Below are 22,976 nucleotides of genomic sequence, written 5' to 3' on the forward strand. Positions count from 1 at the left end.
AACAGATGGGTGATATTTCACGTCAGGATCCTAGTCTCAAGGGTTGTGACCTGCAATGTCACATCCTTGTCCTCCAGAGATGCAGCCTGACGTGGGTTATTTCAGCACCTTTTTTTATCCAGCATCTGCAGTTCCTTGCAATTGCATGAACACTAAGCCAAACTAAGTCAATTGGTTGCTCTACTGAGCTGCACAGCCAGTGATTTCTAGAACGTATAACAGGACAGCACAGGAACAGGCCCTTTGGCCCACAATGTGCCAACCATGATGCCAAGTTAAACTAATCTCATTGCCTGCATGTGACATGGCTGAACATGCAGTTGATCAACTCTGTTTGCACATAATTCATATCTCTTCATTCCCCACATTTCCATGTTATCCAAGTCTCTAATATTGCACTATCGTATCTGCTGCCTCCACTGCCATCCCTAGCAGCATAATCCAGACACTCATCACCTTCTTTTAAAAAAAACTTGCCCTCACCTTAAAGCTGTGGTCTATAGCATTTGCTATTTCTATCCTGAGAAAAAAGGTTCCGATTGTCTACCTTATCTATGCGCCTGAAATGTTGTTTTTATACTTTCCTGCACCCCACTTCTATATGTTGAATACATTTTTATAAAACAGCCATTCCATTTACACCTTACAACTGAACACAACAGATGACCACAGCCAACAATGATAGCAGCTTTATTTAATAAATTCTCTTTACATTTTCTCTGTAATTCACAGGCAGCCGATACTCAAGTTTATTGCACTAAGAATTAAAGACTTTTTTTTAAAAAAACGGAAAAGCAGTTCATCTCTTTCCTTGACTGGTGATGTGACAACATCCTCTGTGTACTTATTTTAAAAAAACACCGGGAAGGAAATGCAGCAGACTGAACAATGCTGGAGAAGTTGCAATGCCAACAGGTGATTCCACACAACATAATCAATAATCCTCCATTATGCACAGAATAATCAGTGATGGGCTGACGTTGGGGAATTTAGTGGCACTGGGTGCGCTAAGAGTGTTGTAAAGCAGATACTCAAGCCTTCATCAGGGCACTGACAACAGCCTTGGCATTGAGGCTGCGCAGGTCATTGTAGGTCTGTCCTGTTCCAACAAAGACTATTGGTTGGCCAGTGATGTAGGTCATAGAAATGGCAGCACCAACCTGCAGGAGAAAATGAAAACAATTCAGAGCACCAAAACACATTTGGTCATGCATAGACAAAAACAAGTTATTCAAACCACCTCCACGTCAGTTAGAGTTGCTGCCTTATAACGCCAGAGAACCAGGTTCGATCCCGAGGTGCTGTCTGTACGGAGTCTGTACGTTCTCCCTGTGACCACATGGGTTGTCTACGGGTGCTCCAGTTTCCTCGCACTCCAAAGACACACGGCTTTGTACGTTAATTGGCTTTGGTAAAATAATACATTTTCCCTAATGTGTAAGATAGTGCTAGTGCATGGGGTGATCGCTGCCGGCGTGGACTCGGTGGGCTGAAGGACCCCTTTCCGCGCTGTATTTCTAAACTAAATTCCCTCTAAACCAACTGTTTTATTGCACCAGGGGTGAAGCTTCCAAAGCTGGATTCATTTTGTAATGAGCCGTGTGAAAGGCTCTATATAAATGACATATATACATGACTCAATTTAAATTTTGAAAGTGTCATGTCACAAAAGTGGGGAAGATTTTCCTGTAAAAACATACAGGAAATTGCTTGTTTATCTCAATATACCCATCTCATTTAAGAGCCAAGAAATGGCATTATTTTCTGGTATTTGTTCCCAGGAATGCAGACAATGTTGCACAGCAAGGCAAAACGTTCACTCCAGATCAAAGTTTAAGATAATTATGCTTACAGCAACCTGCAACATAAATGAGTGATCAAAGAATTTCTGTTAGATGCCTTGGTTGAAGTACTTGTGCAAAAGTATGAGTGATATTCTATTGTTACTTTCAGCCGTTTTGCCGAGTTCAAAAGTTAGGTAGAAGATAAAATGATACAGAAAATGCAAGAAATATTCAGCAAACTGCAGAGGGAAAGAGTTAATATTTAACATTGCACATATGCCCAGCAACATTACCTTATCATCAATTGTATCAAATTTGGTCAGCACAATGCCATCAATCAGCCGCGGCTTTTCAGACATTGAATGGTCAGCCAGAGCCTGGTTAAATTTTACCTGAGGAGAGATTGAGGAGTTAGTATTTACAAACAGACTGACAATTAGACCATGCAGGTTTATTGTTGGATTTCAGTAAATACACTATTAGATGATAAACACAAAGTGCTGGAGAAACTCGGCAGGTCAGGCAGCATCTCTGGAGAAAAAGGATGGGCGACGTTTTAGTTTGGAACCCTTCTTCAGACTGAAAGTAGATGGGGGAAACTGGAGGTAGGAAAAGGCCAGAACAAATCAAGGTCGGCAACATATAACCAAGGAAGGGAGGACCCTGTGATTGCCCATTGCTGGCTGGAGAAGAGATGATAACAAAGGGATACAAGGATGCAAACAGTGGAACTAGTAGGATGACTAGGGAGGGAGAGAGGGAATGTAGGGTTTGCTAGAAATTAGAGAAATCAACGTTCATACCACTGGGTTGAAAGCTGCCGAAGCAACATATAAGGTGCTATTCCTCCAATTTGCATGTTGCCTCAATCTGGCAAGAGCAGTCATTAAGGGAGTGATGGCCTTCAGACGGCCTGTCATGGCATGGAACACCTCAGCTTGGGGGCAGATGTGACGGAGACTGAGGAATTGGTATAGAATGCAGGAGGCAGGGTAGGATAAAGTGTAGTCCAGATAGCTGTGGGAGTCAGTAGCTTTGTAATAGACATCAGTCGATAGCCTATCTCCTGCGAAGGAGGCGGTGAGATCAAGAAAGGGGAGGGAGGTGTCAGAGATGGTCCAGGTGAATTTGAGTTAGTCAATGAATGGTGCAGCATGTAGGACTGATACAGTTGTCAATCAGAAAAGTAAGAGAATTCGGTGATATTCTTGCACAATATCAAATGGGGTTTTTTAGGAAAAAAGGTATGAGATGACAATTAAACTTTCCCTTATAAACCTAGAATATGGATAATATTTAATGCCATGATAAGTCTGTCAGAAGAGTGAAGATTTCTTTATTCATTTACAGGATCTCAGTGTTGTTGATTTATTGCCATCGCATATTGCCCATAAAAAGGTAGCGAGTGGCCTTGGATTACTGCAGATTGAAGGTACTCGACAGTACCGTTGGGGAGGGAATTCAAGGTCATTACATATCGATAACTGTGAACTGGAGTCCACGAATCTGTCATACAACAGGGTACACAAAAATGCTGGAGAAACTCAGCGGGTGCAGCAGCATCTATGGAGCGAAGGAAATAGGTAACGTTTCAGGCCAAAACCCTTCTTCAGACTTTGTGCAAAGAGAATTAGAGTAATAGTTGATTTGGGTGATAAACAGTGACCAATACTCACCAACTGATCGACTGCCTCATTCCCTACCAATGCTTCACCAACAAATAGTACCAGATCTGGCATATTAATGGCAATGAGTTTGGCAAGAGCAGTCATTAAGGGGGTGTTGTCCTGCATACGCCCTGCAGTATCTACTAAAACCACATCAAAGCTCTGATTTCGGGCTGTGGAAGAAATGGACACTTTAAAATTACATCTCCACCCGTGAAATAATCAAATTAAATGGCAGTGATCAAGCCAAATAGCTCAGAAATAAAGCCCAACTGAATCATAAAGTGCTAATCTTTGTTTAAATTTGACAATAACAATTCTTATTGTGGGCATTAGCCTATTACTTGATTTGAGAAAATGATTCCCACAAATCTTCAGATAAGAAGTCAATCCTTGCCTCGGTATATGTACTAATACACTCAGCTTTGAACTTTAGTTTAAGACAATTCTGCTTGTTCAACTGGTGCATGGGTTTGGACTGCACTGTCCGCTGGGCCAGGGGGGAGCTAAAGGGACTCGCATGAGATCGGCATAACATACAACTTGAATCTGCTGTAAGAGGACTGGCACCTGGAGGCATAGGTTTGTGTGCCTATACTTCAACTTACTATTGCTCGGGTAATCCATCCAATTGCATTCACCAGTTAACTATAGACACATTTTGTGAAGTTCTTTAATTGAATAAGTATCCATCTCCAAGGATTCCAATTTTTATCTCAGAAAAGTATTGCATAGATGCCCTTCATTGTCCAGTAAATAAATACTAAAACATTACAGGAATAATAGAAATTCTGTCCACACCGATAATAATTCCAAACTCCCATATACACATAGGCCAGAGATGTATGAACAAAAGACAGAAGCAAATGTCTTTAAGTCAGAGTCGTAGTAGATAACACAAGTCCCCAATAGCTTCAGAATATAAGCACAAGGTCATGCAAAATCCACACAAAGCGTTAACTAAAATGTAGAAAATAGAATAGTATTGGAATAGAATGTATAGCAAATTCAGTGATGTTGCTAACAACTAGCAACTATGATAGCACAATCACCCCCCTGCATTGCAATAGAGATAAAAATTGACCGGCAGCATAACTAATAAAAAGGTATAGCTTGGCAAAGTATGAGAAGGTATAGACAGCGTGGAAAATTGAAAACTGGTCTAAAGCAATGTTTTTTTTCCAAAAATTACAAAATGCAATGGCCTCCATTGCGATGCCAGCAGCGTCCTTCCCGTATCCCTTCTCAAAGAGCTGGACCATGCTTTGACCATGGTGTTCCTCTGGTGGGTGCAGGGCATTCAGGCGGCGAGTGTGAGTTCTGAGCTGCTCCACTGCTCCAGCTCGGAACGTGTCGCAGGCAGCAATAAGAACCCGAAATCCATTCTCCATCAGCCAGAAGCTGATCTGCAGGAAGCAAAGGACACGGCACAAATGATAAAATGTTCCCATTCAGTTGCTGACTGGTCTCTTTTGCTGGAGATTTCCATGATTGAGCATTTGTATTTCCAGATTTCAAAGTGCTTTTATATTAAAAATAGCAGGTGATATAAAAGAACTTTATATCAACAGTGGATTAGAATTAGTAATAATTCTGATGTGATACAGAATGCTCTTTCATGAATTCTATAAACGGTGATTGAAAGGCATGATCATGATGAATTCCACAATGATTGATTTAGTACCAAGATACTGGTTTAAAATATTAACACCAAATCAATTTATACCATATGCACCCCATTAGAAAGTGGGAATGAGAGAAACGGATATGCAAACATATCGCAGAAAGATACCAGTGCTAAAGAGTTTTGTTGCAGTGGGGGATTGGGAAAGTGAGGGTTCTTGAGACATGTGGAACCATACAGTAATTTTTCTTCAATAGATTTTATCTATGCCTGACCTTGGCAAGGTTGGTAGATTTTCCAACTCCATTCACGCCGCAGAAAGTAATGATAAATGGCCGCTTGTGTTTCTGAGCTTCCAAAACATCACGCAAGATATCAACACGTCTCTTGGGCTGCAGGATCTGGACCAGAGAATCTTGCAAGGCCTGCTTCACTGTGGATGTCACTGCTATTGAAGGGTACAACAAAGAATGCAGAGTTAGCAGGGTGTTCAACATCAATGACAAGCATTTAAACAACTTTGAGGTTTCACCAGCCTTCCACTCTGAAGTGCCAGGTACTAGTTGACAGCAACCTTGTAGTACCATGCCCAAGGTGCCAGATTACCCAAGCAAGTCCACACAAACGTTGTTGACCAACCTTGTATCTTTTGGTGGATGGAGGGAAGAGTGAGGCAACTTGGTGGAACTATATCTATTTGTTAGTTAGTATTTAGAAACAGGCTATTTCAAGAGTGAAACACTGGCTGTTTATCAGAAGTAGAACTAAATAGTTTCCCATTCCTTACCACAGAATAATGCTGTAGTGACACCAGCTGCATTTCAGGGGGGTTTTCCCCAAATGAAAATGACCCCATTTCTTTCACCAGTGAAATACATCTCGCAGCACTCGTAGAGTACCTGATATTTACCAAGGAATACCATGTACACACAAACAGAAAACAAGACATCAGCATGTATGCCAGATTCCAACACGTTATTGTCAGGGACATAGCATACCTGAAAAATAAAATCTTGGGAGCAGAGGCTACCCCCACTGAAGTTCTAAAATTAATTAGTGGAGAGCTTCAGTCACCAATCCATAACCTCTTCATCCTTGTCACAGGGGATCGCTGATGCCACAATCACACCGTCTTCAAGGAAAGAGTCAGGCCTGACTCTGGTAACTAGAGGGGTCTTCCTGCTATCTGTCATAAAGAGGGTTATCACTAGGGATCTCCTCAACCATTTCCTCCCACAGCCAGAAATTGCAATGTGGATTTAATCCATTTAGAGGGACAGTCAATGGCATCTTCACTGCATGCCAAGAAATCCCAAGAAATGCAGGTAGCAACATCAGCCATTTAAAATAGCCCCTTTCCAGTCTCACTGAAACTTTGACTTCATCAACTTCATTAAGCACTCAAATTAAAATTCAGCCTTTGCCAAAATCATTAAAAAAAAAACGTTTTAATGGTATTTGGTGGTCCACAAGCATGCATCACTGTCTCAACACTTGCTTCCAACCATTGTCAATGCAATGCTGTACCTCACTCGCAACAGTCTGCTAATCTTCAGGCCTATCTTGGAATTATCCACCTTGCTGCAACTAGATTCAAGAACAAGGTCATCCAAACTTCAGTATTGAGATGACACTTGCATTTGCATTCACTCGTTGGCTAACTTTAAGCCACTGACAATGTTTCAATTGAAGCATATACAAGACGAGCTGAGTACTCATCCTTTACAAAGCAACGGTCTTCTACCAACCTACCCTTCTGTACAATACTGTCCTTCGACAATAACATTTACGTCAAGACCTGGAAAATATGGACCAAATCCAACTATTCATCCAAATACACATCTGTAAGGCACTCAGGGCTGGAGTATAACACCTACAACATTATCATCCAATATGTAGTGTCCAGCCAGGCTCTATACGTGAAGCAAGGTTAATTTAAATAATCAAGTACAACTGTGATGAAATATGTGAACTGAACACAATTAGAAGAGTTAATCTCTTAAACTGCCATCATAAATTAAAGTGAGATGACAAGGTGTCACATGGGCTGACATGATATATTATAACTAAATACGACTTACTGCTGAATGTTCCCATCACCTTCCCTTCCAACTTCTTTTCCACTGATTCACATAGTCGAAGAGCAATATCTGCAGCAACATTCTTAGCTGCAGAAAAGAGAAAGAGGAAAGTACGTCAAAGAGAGAAGCTTGGACCAATTAATTGTGCATACATAAAAATAACTGAGTTTAGTGTTGAAGGACATGCCCATTACCCACCAATTAAATGATCCTTCATCTTTTCAAGCACAGGGGCCATCACCTGAGGGGAAAGGTTTTTTGATCCAACAAGACCTCTCAGCATTCCAAACATACCACCAATGCCACCCTTCTTCATGCTGTATGCGAATGTTGTACACGTGGTAAAAACAAAAAGAAAATTAGAAAATTCCATTTTAATAGTATTATGAATAGTTTATCAGCATTGTATGGGAACATAGATGCTCAGCAGATCTCTACCAATATCATACCTGGTGTTAGAAATCTTTTGTACAACTGCTTCATCCTCCTCTTCTTCTTCTTCTTCTTCTTCTTCCTCCTCCTCCTCTTCTTCCTCTTCCTCACAACTCTCATAATCAACAGTTTTCAAATCTCCTGCCATTGACCCACGATACAAATTCTACAAGAAATGATCAGTGCCAAATTTGTGAATAAATTTAGTTTATTGTGAATAAACTAAGAACATCTTGCCTTTCCTCCTGGAATTGCCCATCTATTCACTGGCCCAAACTCTCGTGTCACTGTCTGACTTTCTCAACTGTTTCATCAAACTATCATATAATAATCTATAGGACTAGGAAAGCTATATCATTAAGCACAAGATGTGAAACAAAACAGCTCAATGCAGTTATAATTATAAAATGTCATATGACATTTTAATTCTTACGTTGAACGCTAATGTAAATTGCTTGTATAGACAGTTAATGATTTAATTTCTGCTTAATATTTTGAAAGCTTATTATCATTGTCAGGTATTGAGAAATATTCCAATCGTATTTGGCAGTCAATATAATGCTTAGCCTCCTGTGAAAGCTTTATTTCCCATGCGTTTTTGTGTTCATCTTGTACTGTCCCCACTCAATATCAAGGTACTGTGAATAGCTACGCCTCGCCACTAAGATTTTAGGATGGTTTGAGGAAAGGTTATTTGTGAAATCCATATGCTGAGTCTTGCAACATACGATCACCAATTAACATGAAAGCTCGCTGATGATATAGAATCTGGGCGAAACACTTTTCTATTTCTGTCAACGAATGCCTGGAGTATTAACACAGATTATGCCTTATATAAACACACCTTGTCACATCTCCAGAAAGAATCAAAGCACCATTTGCAACAAGCTACCTTGACCTGCACTGGCACTCCATGAAAGAAACTGTACAAAACAAGATTCCAGAGAAGCAAAGATAATAAATGGCAATTAACTCACTTTTGAGAAGTGAGGAATGTTGGGCAGCACATCAACTCATTCTTGATTTAAATTACTCAATATTTCAATATATTAAGAATTGAAGAAGTATTTAACTGATGTTATCAATGAGTTCCACACAGATGCAGAGGCAGCATCAGTCCTTGTATTGGAGAAAGTGAAAATTTCACAGTTCTGTTGACCAGAAACATCAAATCGGTTTCAGCTTAATCACAAATGGTACCTGATCATTTCCAGCACTGTTTTGTTTCAGATCTATTTCATCTTTTATTCTGGCAGCTTACCTTACTGTTAATAATCAATTTAACAACATAGCTTTTTTTTGAAAGCACACCTACTAACCATAGACACTTCCATTTAAGGACTAATGAAAATGTAACAAAATTGAAGCATGTCCTCTAATTAAGAGTGTTAATAAACACTTGCAGAAAGGTTAATAAGTTTGCAACATACCACATCTACACTGGTATCATCTCCATTGTTGGTGACAGCACTGGACTGACCATTGAACAGTTTTTCACTGTAATCCAGCTCTTTGGAGTTAGCATTATTACAATCCAGAGGCCAGACACGGCGCGGTTTCTGCTTACTTGGTTTGGGGGACTTGCTGCTGCAATTCACCATGAGAAACACGTTACTGCATTAAATTTCACTTTCTCTCACCCACTGAAAAACTAAAAACCTACTGAAACTGAAATGTTGAAGTGAATTAAACTGGACTGAATTATTACTGAGGGAACATTAATATGAAATTTGAATTTGTACAGTAAACATTAGGATTAAGTCACCAGAAACACAATAAGCTTTTTATAAATTAACTGGGCCACATGCAAATCTCTGATTTTGGCTCTCAATTAAAGGTTTCAAAGGTCTTTTATTGTCACATGTACCAATTAAGGTACAGTGGTATTCGTAGTCAAATTATGAAAGAGATGGAAAATATTACACGTAAACATAATAAGATTCACCAATTAAACGTGGCAAAAAAACACCTTAAAGAATGCTGATGTAAAAGATCAAGAGCAGCAGTGCCCTCTCTGTAATGAGCAAGAATAGCAGCTAAAATTACAGATCAAGGCAAAAGCTAGAAAACACAACCAGCTAATTGTTGCCTCGTGTGGAAAGTCCTCACCTGTTTTCTTTTTTCTCTTTTCCCAATTTTTTACGGAAAAATTCCTCCCTATTCTTCTGGATGATTTCTTCCTGAGTCAAACCATTTTGGTTAGCATCACCTACAGTCATGGTTACAGGAGTCTTTAACTGGACGGTAGGTTTCTTTTCTGGTGGAGGTGCCTCGGGTACAGGGGCTAGATAGGAGGGGAAAAAAGACAGAATTAGAAAACAAAAAAGCAAGAGGCAAGAACAAAGATATAAAAGAAAGCAAAGAGAAGAGCGTGTAATATCATTTGGAAAAGCTTCTCTAAAAATCTCCCAACCAGACTTGAATTAACATTCGTTGTTGATAAAGTTTAATTCCTAAAGTGACACTAAAGTCAGAAAACTAATCTTTAAGGATCTTTTCCTCTTTACAAATGTTACATGTTACAGACTATTTTTCTCGTCCTTACTGGATTACTCTTGCATGCTATTTTTCCTTTTGTTTACGCTAAATTTTAGTTTATTGTCAAGTGTATAGAGGTGCAGTGAAAAACGTTTTGTTGTGTGCTGTCCAGTCAGCGGAAAGACCGATTACAATCAAGACATCCACAGTGTACAGATACAGGATAATGGGAATATCATTTAGTACACGATAAAGTTCAGTAAAGTCCAATTTAAGAAAATCCAAGGATGGTAGGTCAGAACCGCTCACTAATTGCTGATCGGATTGTTCAGTCACCTGATAACAGCTGAAAAGAAACTGTGCCTGAATCTGGATGTATGCGTTTTCAAACTTCTGTACTTCTAGCCTAATAGTAGAGGGGAGAGAATGTCTGGGGTGAGATTTGTCCTCGAATATGTTGGTAGCCTTGCTGAGGCAGCGTGCAGAAAGATGGAGTCAATGGAAGAGAGGCTATGTTCACAATTCTCTGCAATTTCTTGCAGTCTTGGATGTAGCTGTTCCCAAACTATGCTGTGATGCATCCCGATAAAATGCTTTCTACGGCATATCTGTAGAAGTTGGTGAGAGTAATTGGGGACATGTCGGACTTCCTAAGCCTTCTGAGGAGGTAAAGGCGTTGGTGTGCCTTCCTAGCCATTGGATCGATATGGCTGGTCCAGGACAAGTTTCTGATGATATTTACTCCGAGGAACTTGAAGCTTTCAACCATCTCTACCTCAGCGCTACCAATGTATACCGGGTATGTGTGCCGCATCACTTCCTGAAGTCAATCACTATCTCCTTTGTCTTGATAACATTGAGGGAAAGGTTGTTGCATTGGCACCAGGATCTCAATCTCCTGCCTGTACTTTTCAAAACCTCAGGCATATTGCTCATTTTGGCAATATTAGAAACCATTTTCTTTACCCAATATTATCTATAACCTTTAGAAAATGACAGTTGGACCACTTTTCCTGGTGGATTTCTGTTCTTAAAATATTAATTGTTTTTTGTCCCACTTTAATATTGTTTCTCAATTCCAAATCATAAACTATATCTTTGTAGCTTGTTTTGTTTAAAGTAAAGATCATAGCTTTATGCTAAAATAAACCACTTCACACAAAATTGCATACATTTTATCACTGTGTATTAAAAACCGTATTGATAATTAGCCCTTTCTGAACAACAGATCTAAAATAGTATATTCCCTCATGGGTTCTTCCACATACTGATGTAGATAACCATTTCTTACAATCCATAAACTTGTTCTTACCACCATTAAAGCTAATATGATTTGCAGTCTAAAATGTGAAGTTCCCACTGATTATTGTATTCACCTCGAGACCTGTAACCCTAAGTTTCCCTGATACATTCTACGGTCTACATTTTCACTTCTGCCTTTTGATGTGCTAAGCTATGATCCATTCTCCCTTCAACTTTATTAGTGCCACCTCTCCTCTTTAATTTTGGTTATTGCTTCTACAATTTATCCTGGAAAAATTGCTTCCTAACCTTGGTTACTTTGCTACCACAACTCTGTACTTATTATTTTACTCCATGCCAGCGGATGGAAACCATTATCTATAGCAGCTACATAAGCAGTAAGTGTCTGCAGCTCAAGAAATTTCAGCTGACAATGTACCAGATCAAGTCGAAAATGTTTACTCTGATGCATCAATTTATCTTGGGCACATTACTCCAGGAGCCACAAAGGGTTCTGGTATTGAATAGGCTTTTATATCCACATGCCAGTTACAATGTTTGTCCATATTCTGCTTTAAAAAAAAATCATTTAATTCCCTGCTCTAACTCTAAGGTAGACAAAAATGCTGGAGAAACTCAGCAGGTGCAACAGCATCTATGGAGTGAAGGAAATAGGCAATGTTTCGGGCCGAAACGCTTCTTCTTTATTTCCTTCGCTCCATAGATGCTGCTGCACCCTGAGTTTCTCCAGCATTTTTGTCTACCTTCGATTTTCCAGCATCTGCTGTTCCTTCTTAAACACTGCTCTAACTCTAATTGGTCCTATAGTCATATTTGTCCCTACAGACCTTAATTATCTTTGAACACTTCACTGTACATGGTCTTCTCTAAGTCTCTAAATGTCCCTGAAGCTAGAACCCTTCCACAATTACTCAGTTTATAGCCGAGTTATTTGATTCACTTGGACACTGGTCCCAACTCAATTCAAGTGAAGCCCATCCCAACAGAGCAACTTCCGCTTAGATCCTGTTTATATTTAATTTGCCCCATGGAACAAAATTTATTTTTCCCCACACCTGTTTTTCAGTCACGTTCAACACTGATCTTACTCAATGCTAAATTGCATGGTGCTCAGGTGGTTATTCAGAGATAATTGCATCTGATTTTCTGTTTTGTTATTTGGTCCCCAGTTTCATGTACAAATCAGCAAAATCACAGACCATAACAACTGCCCCTTTCTCCTGTTATTTAATTTGTCTCAAGCGCCAAATAAATTGGGCAGCCACGGTGGCTCAACGGTAGAGTTGCTGCCTTACAGCACTTGCAGTGCCGGAGACCCAGGTTCGATCCCGACTACGGGCGTGGTCTGTGCGGAATTTGTACGTTCTCCCCGTGACTGCATGTGTTTTTTCCGAGATCTTCGGTTTCCTCCCACACCAAAGACGTAGGGTCTTTGTAAGGTATGTAGGTTAATTGGCTTGGTGTATGTGCAAATTGTCCCAGGATAGTGTTAATATCGTTGGTCAATGCAGTCTCGGTGGGCTGAAGGGCCTGTATCTCTAAACTAAAACTAAATATGAAGATATGTCCTTACCCATGCCAGTGGGCAAGCAACACAGCCTTTATGAGTTGCACTCACAAGCATCCATCGCTCTAGCTATACGATCCCCTCCATTACATTTCTATGCATTTCCCAACTTGATTAGCACAAGAAACACTGGCGATGGTTAATATTTTCATCCTTCGTCTACACGGACTCCAAGAAATGCATAAGTGCTGGACAAGGCACCTCTAACATTTCCTTCTAGATCCCCAAACCTGCTTCATTCTTAGTCACACTGTCCTATTCCTCTTAATTGACCAATTCTAGACTATTTAATTCGACGTGTCAGTATCCCCTGGATAAGGTTTCCAGGTAACTTTCCCGCATTCTTAATGCATCAGTGTCCAAATCAAGTTTCCGAGCTGCAGGCACAATGGTTTCCATCAGCCGACACTGAACAAAATAATAAAACACCACAGGTGCAGAACATCTGAAACAACAGAAGGTGCTGAAAATACTCAACAGGTCAGGCAGTATCTTTGCAGAGAGAAACAAAGTTATTCTTTCAACAATAAGAAATCAAACAAGTTATTAGTTGAAGAAAAAGGCAAGACTGGAAAAAAAAGGGTATGTCCACGACAGGTTGGAGGTCAAGAGACAGCAAGTGGTGGAGTTGTCAGCCAGAAGAGGATGGTAATTACAGGTGATTTGCCTGGTGAAAATGTCACTGAAAAGATTAACCTAGGCAGAAGCAGGGAAGTATTAAAAAGTAATGCTGGAACTGAGATACAAACTGGAGAAGCAAAACACTGTAGATGCTGGAAACTGAAGGAAGAACAGAGTTCATGCTTCAAACAGATGAAGTTTCGACAGATTTAGTGAGTTGTGGTGCAAGCTGGAAAGGCTGATTATGTGAACGTGCTGGATTTATCGTTAAGTCTCAAGGGTCGTCAACCTGTCAAGAGATGTCAAGCTGAGCTGTTGCTCTTTGAGTTTACATTAGGCTTGAATGTAACCACACACAAGCATAAAGAAATAAAGATAATAATGGGATAGACAGTCAACTATAAATTCAGGGTTACACGTGTTACTTTATAAAAATGCTCCCCCCTCCCATTAGTGCACTCCAGCCGTTTCCATGCCAAACTTGTGAGCCTCTGCCAATGAACTATTACTTACCTTCTTTCTTGATTTTCTTGTTCTCCTTCCCTTTTTCACCTCGGATTTCTATCATAGATTTCACAGTTTTCCTTGATTTATCAGATTGTTTAAATGTTTTCATGACAGATGGTGCTTTTTCTCTGGTGCGTTCCTCAGCATCCCTAAAGACCAGCAAAAAAGGACACATTAGGCTGAACGGAATTATCAAAAACAAGCAAAACTGCCATTGAATTTCTAGTATTTAATTTGGCCGACTTTTAGAATGTGATAGCATTCCTGGGGTCCCAGTGCCCCAGGGTAGACAGCCAGAATCTTTTCCCAGGATGAAAAAAAAAAATCATGTACTAGCTTAAGGTGAGGGGGTGCAAAGTTTAAAGGAGATGTGTGGAGCAAGTTTTTAAAAATGTTTTAAACAGTGTCGTGAGTGCCTGGAAAACGCTGCCTGGAGTGGTGGCTGAAGTAAATACATTAGTGGCATTTAAAAGACTCAAGGACAGGCATATATATATGTAGGGAATGAAGGGATATGCGTTATGTGTAGATAGATAAGTGATGGTATTGGCATCATGTTCGGCACGGACACTGTGGGACAAAGGGCCTATTCTTGTGGTGTATTGTTCTGTGTTCTGTATGAGACACAATAGAAAGCAAGGTGGTGAGTTACTTCCTTTGTTGTGGTTAGCACACTTGCTTTCCAGCATTAGATTTACAAGGACAAACAGGAGTGGAAATTCTGACTGATTCCAACCTGCAGGGGTGAAGTGGGGGCAAACCAGCAATCTCCTGTTAGTTTGTACCCCATCTCATCCATACAGACTGCATTCTCTTAGGAAGGTTAAAGGAAGATCGTACCCAAAATCTTTCAAATTAAAGATCCACTGTAAGAAAAAGAAAAACTGATTTTTGAACGTTCAATCTTAAACATCATCCTAGCTTGTTCAATTAGAAAAATGGATATCTGCTTAAATACTCATTTGTTTAAAAAAATGAGTCAGAGGCTAGAAGGTTTTAAGCAATAAATCTGAAATCCATCTGCTTGAACCCAGAGAGTATCTTGAAACATAGACAAAGCTTCCACTTCATTTAACCAGTTTCCATAAGTCTCTCCTCAACCTAGCTTTCAATGTTGTAACCCAAGGGCTAAGAGATTTTGATGAAAAAAAGTGCTGGCAGAACTCAACAGACTAGGCAACATCTATGAAGGAAATGGACAGGCAATGTTTGGGGCCTTCTCCAGTCTGAAAAACCCAATCCAACCCCGAAACATCGTCCGTCCATTTTCTCCATCGAGGTGGCCTGATCAGCTGAGTTCCTCCTGCACTTTGTGTTTTGCTCACAATTTCAATATCTGCAGTTCCTTTATCACCATTTAAAATATCTCTTCTCTGTGAAACCGATTGGCTGCTGATTCTCTACTCTATCTCCTATTACAGAAAGGTGAATTCTTCAGTTGCGTATTTGTATGCCCCTCTGGAATCAATAGACCATAATGATCATCTTTACCAATGTCTTGTCATAACCTTACTTCAGCTCTCTTGTACGATTACTGTAACTGTCAACTGCTGTTTTGGAAAGTGATAAATGGCATTACATGGAGAAAAGGAATTACTAAAAGGTAAATAGTTTGATTCATTTACTTCAGGAAGTCTTGGAAGTCATCCAAAAAATCAAAGGAACCACTAAGGAGGCCCAGCACTCCTCTCTGCTGTAACTGGTTTCTATATTTATCTCGAAATAACATGTGGATATCATCAATAAACTTGTCCACATAGGTTAACGTCAGGATTTTTTGGTAGCCCACCTGTCGGATAAAAAGAAAATTGCCTTAAATGTCTTATTCTAACATTTATAATCACACATCTATAAATCTGTGAACTACTTTAGTCATTAAGATTTAAGATTCACTCATTAGCAGAAGTAGGAACAACACATACTGCAACAAGAATAACAGACATAAAGTTTAACTAATAGCAAAAAAGTATAGACGGGATTAACATACATAGATTTGATTCACTGAATACAGTAGCCTCACACACATTTTAAATCTAACAAGTATGCCTAGTGAAAGTATTGATATTAAAGTGCTCTGTTTGATAGGTTATTACAATACTGAATTCCAATAGTTGTGGATTTATGCCTTCTTCTCTTCTTCCAACATGCTTTTCCCTGATAACACTATATGCAAATATTTACTTCTTGACAGCAGCTTAATTTACACGGATAATTACAATGACTTGTGTTGTGAGCATAACCACATATTTAAATCAGACAGCCAAATACAATACAAAGTCTTATCCAGTATGGAGTAGAGATGCTGCACTGTGTGGAAGGGTTAATGCGTCTTTTTACTAAGCCTCGCTATAACCATCAACATTCCCGCATAGCAAGTGCCTCAAACTTCTTCCCACACCACCTACCCAAGGAATCTGGCTCTTCTTCACTGTTTCCAAACAATTTGGAACACCACATGCACTTCATGCCATTACTCAGTGCAAGAAAAACAAAACAAATAGCAGCCTCTTCTATTAGCCTGCCCAACCCGTTGGGAAGAAATGCAATACTTACACTCAAAACTCAAAGGCGGCTGCATCATGTCAGACAAAATAAAACATAAGGTAGATACAAAATGCTGGAGTAAATCAGCCGGACAGGCAGCATCTCTGGAGAGAAGGAATGAATGGGCGACGTTTTGGGTCGAGACCCTTCTTCAGACAGAAAGAAAAGATAAATATACTTGCCCAACCACTTCCTCTGGCAGTTTCCACCATATACATTCCACCTCGTGTGAAAAGCCACCTCTCGGGTTCCTTTTAAACCTTTACCCTTGCCCTTTAGTTCTTCATTGCCCAATGCTGGGATAAATACTACGTGCATTCACCCCATCTACGCCGCTCGTGGCTTTATACACCTTAATAAAATTACCCAGTCTTCCAGACACCAAAGAATAAAGTCCTCATCTGCTCAGACCTCTTCCCATAACAGTACCTCGAGTGCTGGTAAAATCCTCGTAAATTTATGTGCACTCTTTTCAGTTTAATGGCATCTACCCAAGCAGGGTGATCAAAATGAACACAACACTCCAAGTGCCTCCTCACCAATGTTTTGTACAACTACACAATAACACCCCAACATCCAGACTAAATCCCCGTCACTGATAAAGGGTAATGTGCCAAAGGACACCTTCACCACCCTGATATGAAGTCACAAGTTTCCTCCTCTCTCCTGCGGAAGGGGAATAATCAATCCTTTAACTTAAACTCATTTATATTTTTACGATAATCAAGAACATAAGGATGCCCAGAGAATGCCACTTTCAGGGAGAAAAAGGGGTTGCACGCCTTGTCATTTTGCTCTACAACACTCCCCAAGGCCTTATGGTTCATTTGAAAGTCTGACCCTTCAGAGCAACTCCACCCTCCTCCTCCCATCTACATTCCCGTTTCCGACTGCCTATAGAAAGTGAGATAATTCCAATCTGGTAATCTTAAATGTTACTCTCTATCACTTATGCCTCTCGGCCCCCAAATGACAAACTCAATACTTTCACAGATTCCTGTGACGGAAATCGTCTGGCATTATACAGCAGAGCCCACATTGTCATAAATATTAGAACAGAGATGTTTCAATAAACTAGAAGCTACCTTTATAAAGAATACTGATCATTCTGCTACAATTCCACATTCGGTGGACTTTTATTCAACATTGACAGCAGCAGAGAAACCTCAGTCGAGATAATAATCCTTCATCGTTCGATATTTGGACTAGCCAGTGCCTATTTGTAGGGTTTAAAACACACATTCTATTTTACTCCAATGGAGCCAACTTCTCTCTGCATTTCAATGGATTCTCTATGAATGCAGATTTTCTCCAAATCAAACACAACTTCAGACTTTATAAAGCCCATTCGTCCCTGGTGAAAATATCCCAGAATGTCCACCTTTGAACCCAATTTAATAATACATTTAATGAATTATATTTGATCTGCTAAATACTCACCACAAACAACAATTCAAACTCATTGTCCAGCTTGTATTTAAGAGTGAGGGCTTCATGAGTGAATGAGTTGTTTCCTCCTCTCTCCTGCAGAAGGGGAATAATCAATCTTTTAATGTAAACACACTTACGATAATCAAGAACACGAGGATGCCCAGAGAATGTTTGAAATTTTTTTGAAATAGTGCACAAATAGTAATGCTAGTGATTAATTTCCAAATCCATTTGCTTGTCTGTCAGATAATGTACTTAAAAATGATGCACTAATTCCCATGAACTTTATCCATTATAAAAGCCATCTTCAATTTTCCAATGCAATTGTCCATGTAAACTTCCTCAGCAATTACTGCCTTCAGCTGGCAACCCTAGGAAACTAAGTCCACTACAAAATGCTATTTTGGAAACCGTATGAAGATGAATTGCAATTACAGCTTGAGATGCAAATGAATGCAAGAAAGTAATTTTTTCCAAATCAAAACTACATCTCAGTAATTTTTTTTGTTTTATGTTATAAATAGTGTGATGTAATTTGATATAAAACATAAGAAGTCTTGTTTCTAATTGCTGGCCAGCTTCCTATTAGAAAATGTAACAAGGGTTGTCAGCTGGATCTGATCCCTACAGCAAAGCATTGTTACTCACTGCCTATGGCTATGGATAGAAAACTAGCGACAGTAGAAACCTTGTCAGCACCCAAATATAACATTCTATTGTTATGTTCTGTGTCAAATGGGTAAACATTGCTTATTGACTTAATTAACTCGCTGCTTGTTGCACTTTCACGGTCAGTCTTTAAATGAAGAATAGGTGATGTTTCAGGTTGGAATCCTTCCTCATACTACCAGAAACATCACCTATATTTCTCCTTTAGAACTGCTGCTTTACCTGCTGAATTACTCCAGCATTTTGCATCTATCAGTATAAGCCAGCATCTGCAGTTCCTTCCCACACATTTTATCAGCTTTAAAATAATTTAATTTCCACTACAACCATCAAAACCAAAGCTTGTGTGGTACGTGGCTGCATGTAAATTGGCTAGTACGCTTGCTGCAAGATGCCTTGATTACATGAAAGGCAAGCTTGTTCCTCCTTCATGCCATTATATCAGCAGCTAAACTAAATCATTAAAATAGCAACAGCTGAAAAAAAACACTTCAAAAACATGTTTCACCAGGGAATGGTTCTGCACCTGTAGCATCAATATCCCACCAGGTCTTTGGAGACAACAGGATAAAAACAAAATTCCCCTAAAGACAAGAATTCTGAGGTACTTGAAGAAAAACAAGGTAGCAGACAATCTGAGCAAAGACTTGTTGCTGCAAGTCAAAAAATGGAAGAAACATGAACCACTCACTATATCGTAGAACATACAATCATACAGCACAAAACAGGCCCTTACCCCACAATGTCTGCGCCGAACATGATGGCAAGACCAAATCTTAACTGCCCGCACAGAATCCATATCTCTTTATTCCTTGCATATCCATATGCTTATCCAAAAATCTCTAAAATGTCACTATCATATCTGCCTCAACCACTACCCCCAGAAGCATTTTCCAGGCACTAACCACCCTCCAAATAACCACCCACAAATCACCTTTAAACGTCACCCTGCTCACATTAAAACTATACCCTCTGGTACTTAATTGTCCATCCTGGGCAAAAGGCTCTGACTGTGTACTCTGTCTGTTCCTCTCAATTTGATATACTTCTATCAGGTCACCCCGCAACCTCCGTTGCTCATGAGAAAACAATTCAAGTCTGAGCAACCGCTCCCTGTAACTGACATCTCCTAATTCAGGCCTCCTCTGCTCCCTTTCCAAAACTTTCACATCATTTATTTAATGGGGCAACCAGAACTGCATGCAACACTCCAAATGTGGCCTAAAGTCCTGTAAAAATCAATAAGACCCCCCTGAACAGAAACTGGTTCACACTGTATTTGTACAATTCTTTCTCCAATCACACTTCACCCTGGCTGAAAATATATCACTGTAATTACAAATCAATGCAATATTCTAAGATAAAGCTGTTTATTATCAATCAATTACCCATGGCTGTTGTAGATGCAATCTGCACAACAGCCATTTGATTATTTTGTGAACATAGATTGAGCAGGAAAAAGGAGGCAAACAACCTACTCCCTATTTCTACGTACATTACAGTGATAGTAGAACAAATATCATTTGGAAAACAAGATAGCAAATCATAACCATCATTAAATGGGTAAAATTTGAAATTTTAATCAATGTTTCCAAACTGGAAATTTTATTTAAATTTGAAGAAATTGGATAAAATTCAGAATACTACACTACTTTTCAGAACTACCATGAATCGTCTATATTTACAATTAATACAGCCTATTTATGGGATCTTCATAGCAAGTATTAGATACCTCAGATTAGGCATCCTCAATATATCAGATTACAACATCAGAATCCCACAAAGCACATATTGTACCAAATTATAAATCACAACATACATTTAATACACAATCATTAGTTTGGGTAACACATTCACTGGGTGGCGCCAGCAATGGCTGCTTAGCCAACAGTCTGTCTGTCTGCCCCTTCCTTCTTTGTTGTTTTCTTAGTATGTTTTTATATGTATATTTTTAGTGTTCTTTAGCTTGTTTTATGTGGGGGGGGTTGGGGGAAACTTTTTTTAAATCTCTTACCTCAACAGAGATTCATTTTTTTTTCCGTATCGTATCTCCGTCCGCACTGTCGCCTAACATCGAGGAGTTGGCGGCCTTCGCAGGAGTCTGCGAATTTAAATCGTGGCGTTCACGGTCACGAGCTCCGAGTCGCAGGAGCGTTGACCGCCCCGACACGGGAGCTACGATCACCCCGACGCGGGGGCTTTGACCGCGTGCTGCGGAAGCTTCGATTGCCCCGACCGCGGGAAAATAAAGAGGAAGATTGGACTTTATTGCCGTCCATCACAGTGAGGAATGTGGGGAATCCACTGTGGTGGATGTTTATGTTAACTTTTATGTAGTTGTGTGTCTTTTCACTTTTTTTTGGTATGGCTGTATGGTAATTTGCGTATCACTGTACCATAATTGGTACACGTGATAATAAAGGACCTTTGATTAAATAACCACCCTATATACTACATTATGTTAACATGGCTAATGCTGCACGGTAGCAGAGCTGGTAGATTTGGTGTCTCAGCTTCAGAGACCAATGTTCAATATCCATCGCAAGGTTTTCATACATTCAGAGACCCCGATATCCGTCACAAGGTTTAGGGTTTTACACATTCTCTCCAAAATGGCAGTGCTCCTGTTTCATAGCGAGGTATGTCACATGGAATTAGGCCCTTCAATCCACCATCAACTACCTATTTCCTTCAACACTGCAAAAAACATGTGGGTTGATAAGTTAATCGGCCACTGTAAATACCACAGGTCTGCAGGAGAATGGGAGATGCTGTAGAGAATGTGAAAATTGATTGCAGGGTTAATCTGGGGTAATGTACAACACAGAAACTGTTCCCACAGCCCAATTTGTCCTTCCCAAAGCGTCACCCCCTATCTATGATGATCCCATTCTATTAAGTTAGGGCTGTGTCCCTTTACTTCCCTCCTATCCAAATGCCTGTCAAAATGCCTTTTAAACATAACAAAAATTGCTCCTTCCGCCTCCTGTGACAAATCGCGCACAACTGCGTGGAAAAACTTGCCCCTCACAAACAGCCTTTGACTATGTCATGAAACCATATGGAACCAGGGCGAGGACATTTTACATTTAATAAGCCGGACAAAAGTTGGTGTTCAAGTTATTGATGGAGAAGCAAGGCAGCAGCCACAGGTGCGGAGCTCCATGGCACAAGATGAGCAGCCCTGGGCTCCAGGTAACTGCTCCGCTCCTCCCGGGGTAACCACCGACCCTGCTCCCCCTCCGCTGCAACCAGGCAAGCTACTAGTAGCCCACCGCCCTCGGGGCTGGGAAGGTGGGGACCGGCTCCCCCCCCCCTCACACCAGACTGCCCCAGGCCACCTCCGGGCCCAGAGGCCGGGAATCACTGCCTGCAGGGAGACGGTAACCCGGCACATTCGCCCGCTCTCCCTCCTCCCACCCCCGGGACCCCCTTCCCTCCCCAAGGCCAGCCTTGCCCCTCGTCGCCCTCCCTCCCACCGAGCCCCTATTCTTCACCCCCCCCCTCTTCCCTTCCTCCTTTTAACCCCTTTCTTCCCTCCATCCTCCCCCCTCAGTCTATTATTTCCCCCCTCCTTTCCCCCCCCCCCTCCATCTCCCCGCTTCCCCCCCCCCCCCCCCCCTCCCCATCCCTCTCTGATCTCCCCCAGTCTCACTCTCCCCCCCATCCCTCACTCTACCTCCCCTCCACCCCACCCCCCGCTCACTCACCTGGAGGATGACGCTGCGGATGAGCGCGTTGACGGTGCCGCTGAAGGGTCCGTTCACCCCCTGGAAGCACCAGAGCACGATGCCGCCCTTGCTGAAGATGGTGAAGAAATCCAACATCGCGGCGGCGGGAGAGGGGGAGAACCGTCCAGAACCTCCGAGAACAGTCCCGAGCACCAGGACACGTCAGGACTGCGCGTCACTTCCGCGCCCGGCCCGGCCCGACCCGCCCCGCTCGCTGCCACTTCCGGGACGCTCCAGCCCCGCCCACCGGCACTTCCGGGAACAGCCCAGCCCCGCTGATCTTTGGTCAACAGTCAAGTGTAAGATGGAACTGCAGGTGCTGGTTTAAACCGCAGACAGACAGACACACAATGCTGGAGTTGACTGAATTAATGGCAATTCAATGGGCTCTATGGTGGATTGAGGAAGCCAGTTTTAGAGAAGTCATTATCTGTTCTGATTCTGCAGCTGCTCTTGAAACTTTAAGAGTAGGGAAATCTAAAGCTCGTCCTGACATTCTAAATGAAATCTTGAGTGTGTTTTCTAGAATTGGGTTTGCGTGTAACATCACTTTTTGCTGGGTTCCCGGGCATGCTGG

General features: G+C 41.0%; 1 protein-coding gene across 2 annotated transcripts; it reads right to left on the reverse strand.

Moving 5' to 3' along the window:
* Positions 1–674: 674 nt before the first annotated feature.
* Positions 675–22,594, reverse strand: srpra (SRP receptor subunit alpha). Of its 2 annotated transcripts, none has more exons than XM_055660867.1 (14): positions 22,379–22,594; positions 18,009–18,092; positions 15,650–15,813; positions 14,031–14,173; positions 9,698–9,872; positions 9,019–9,172; positions 7,606–7,754; positions 7,355–7,473; positions 7,157–7,243; positions 5,351–5,523; positions 4,644–4,857; positions 3,461–3,624; positions 2,078–2,176; positions 675–1,160 (listed from the first exon to the last, which is right to left on the reverse strand). In XM_055660867.1, the coding sequence occupies exons 1-14, from the start codon at positions 22,493–22,495 to the stop codon at positions 1,032–1,034; spliced, it is 1,971 nt and encodes a 656-aa protein (XP_055516842.1). In that variant the 5' UTR covers positions 22,496–22,594; the 3' UTR covers positions 675–1,031. The 2 variants fall into 2 exon arrangements, with proteins under 2 accessions (XP_055516842.1, XP_055516841.1); XM_055660866.1 differs by having other exon boundaries at positions 9,019–9,175.
* Positions 22,595–22,976: the final 382 nt, after the last annotated feature.

Source organism: Leucoraja erinacea, chromosome 32 (genome assembly GCF_028641065.1).
Source record: "Leucoraja erinacea ecotype New England chromosome 32, Leri_hhj_1, whole genome shotgun sequence".
Classification (NCBI taxonomy): Eukaryota; Metazoa; Chordata; class Chondrichthyes; order Rajiformes; family Rajidae; genus Leucoraja; species Leucoraja erinaceus.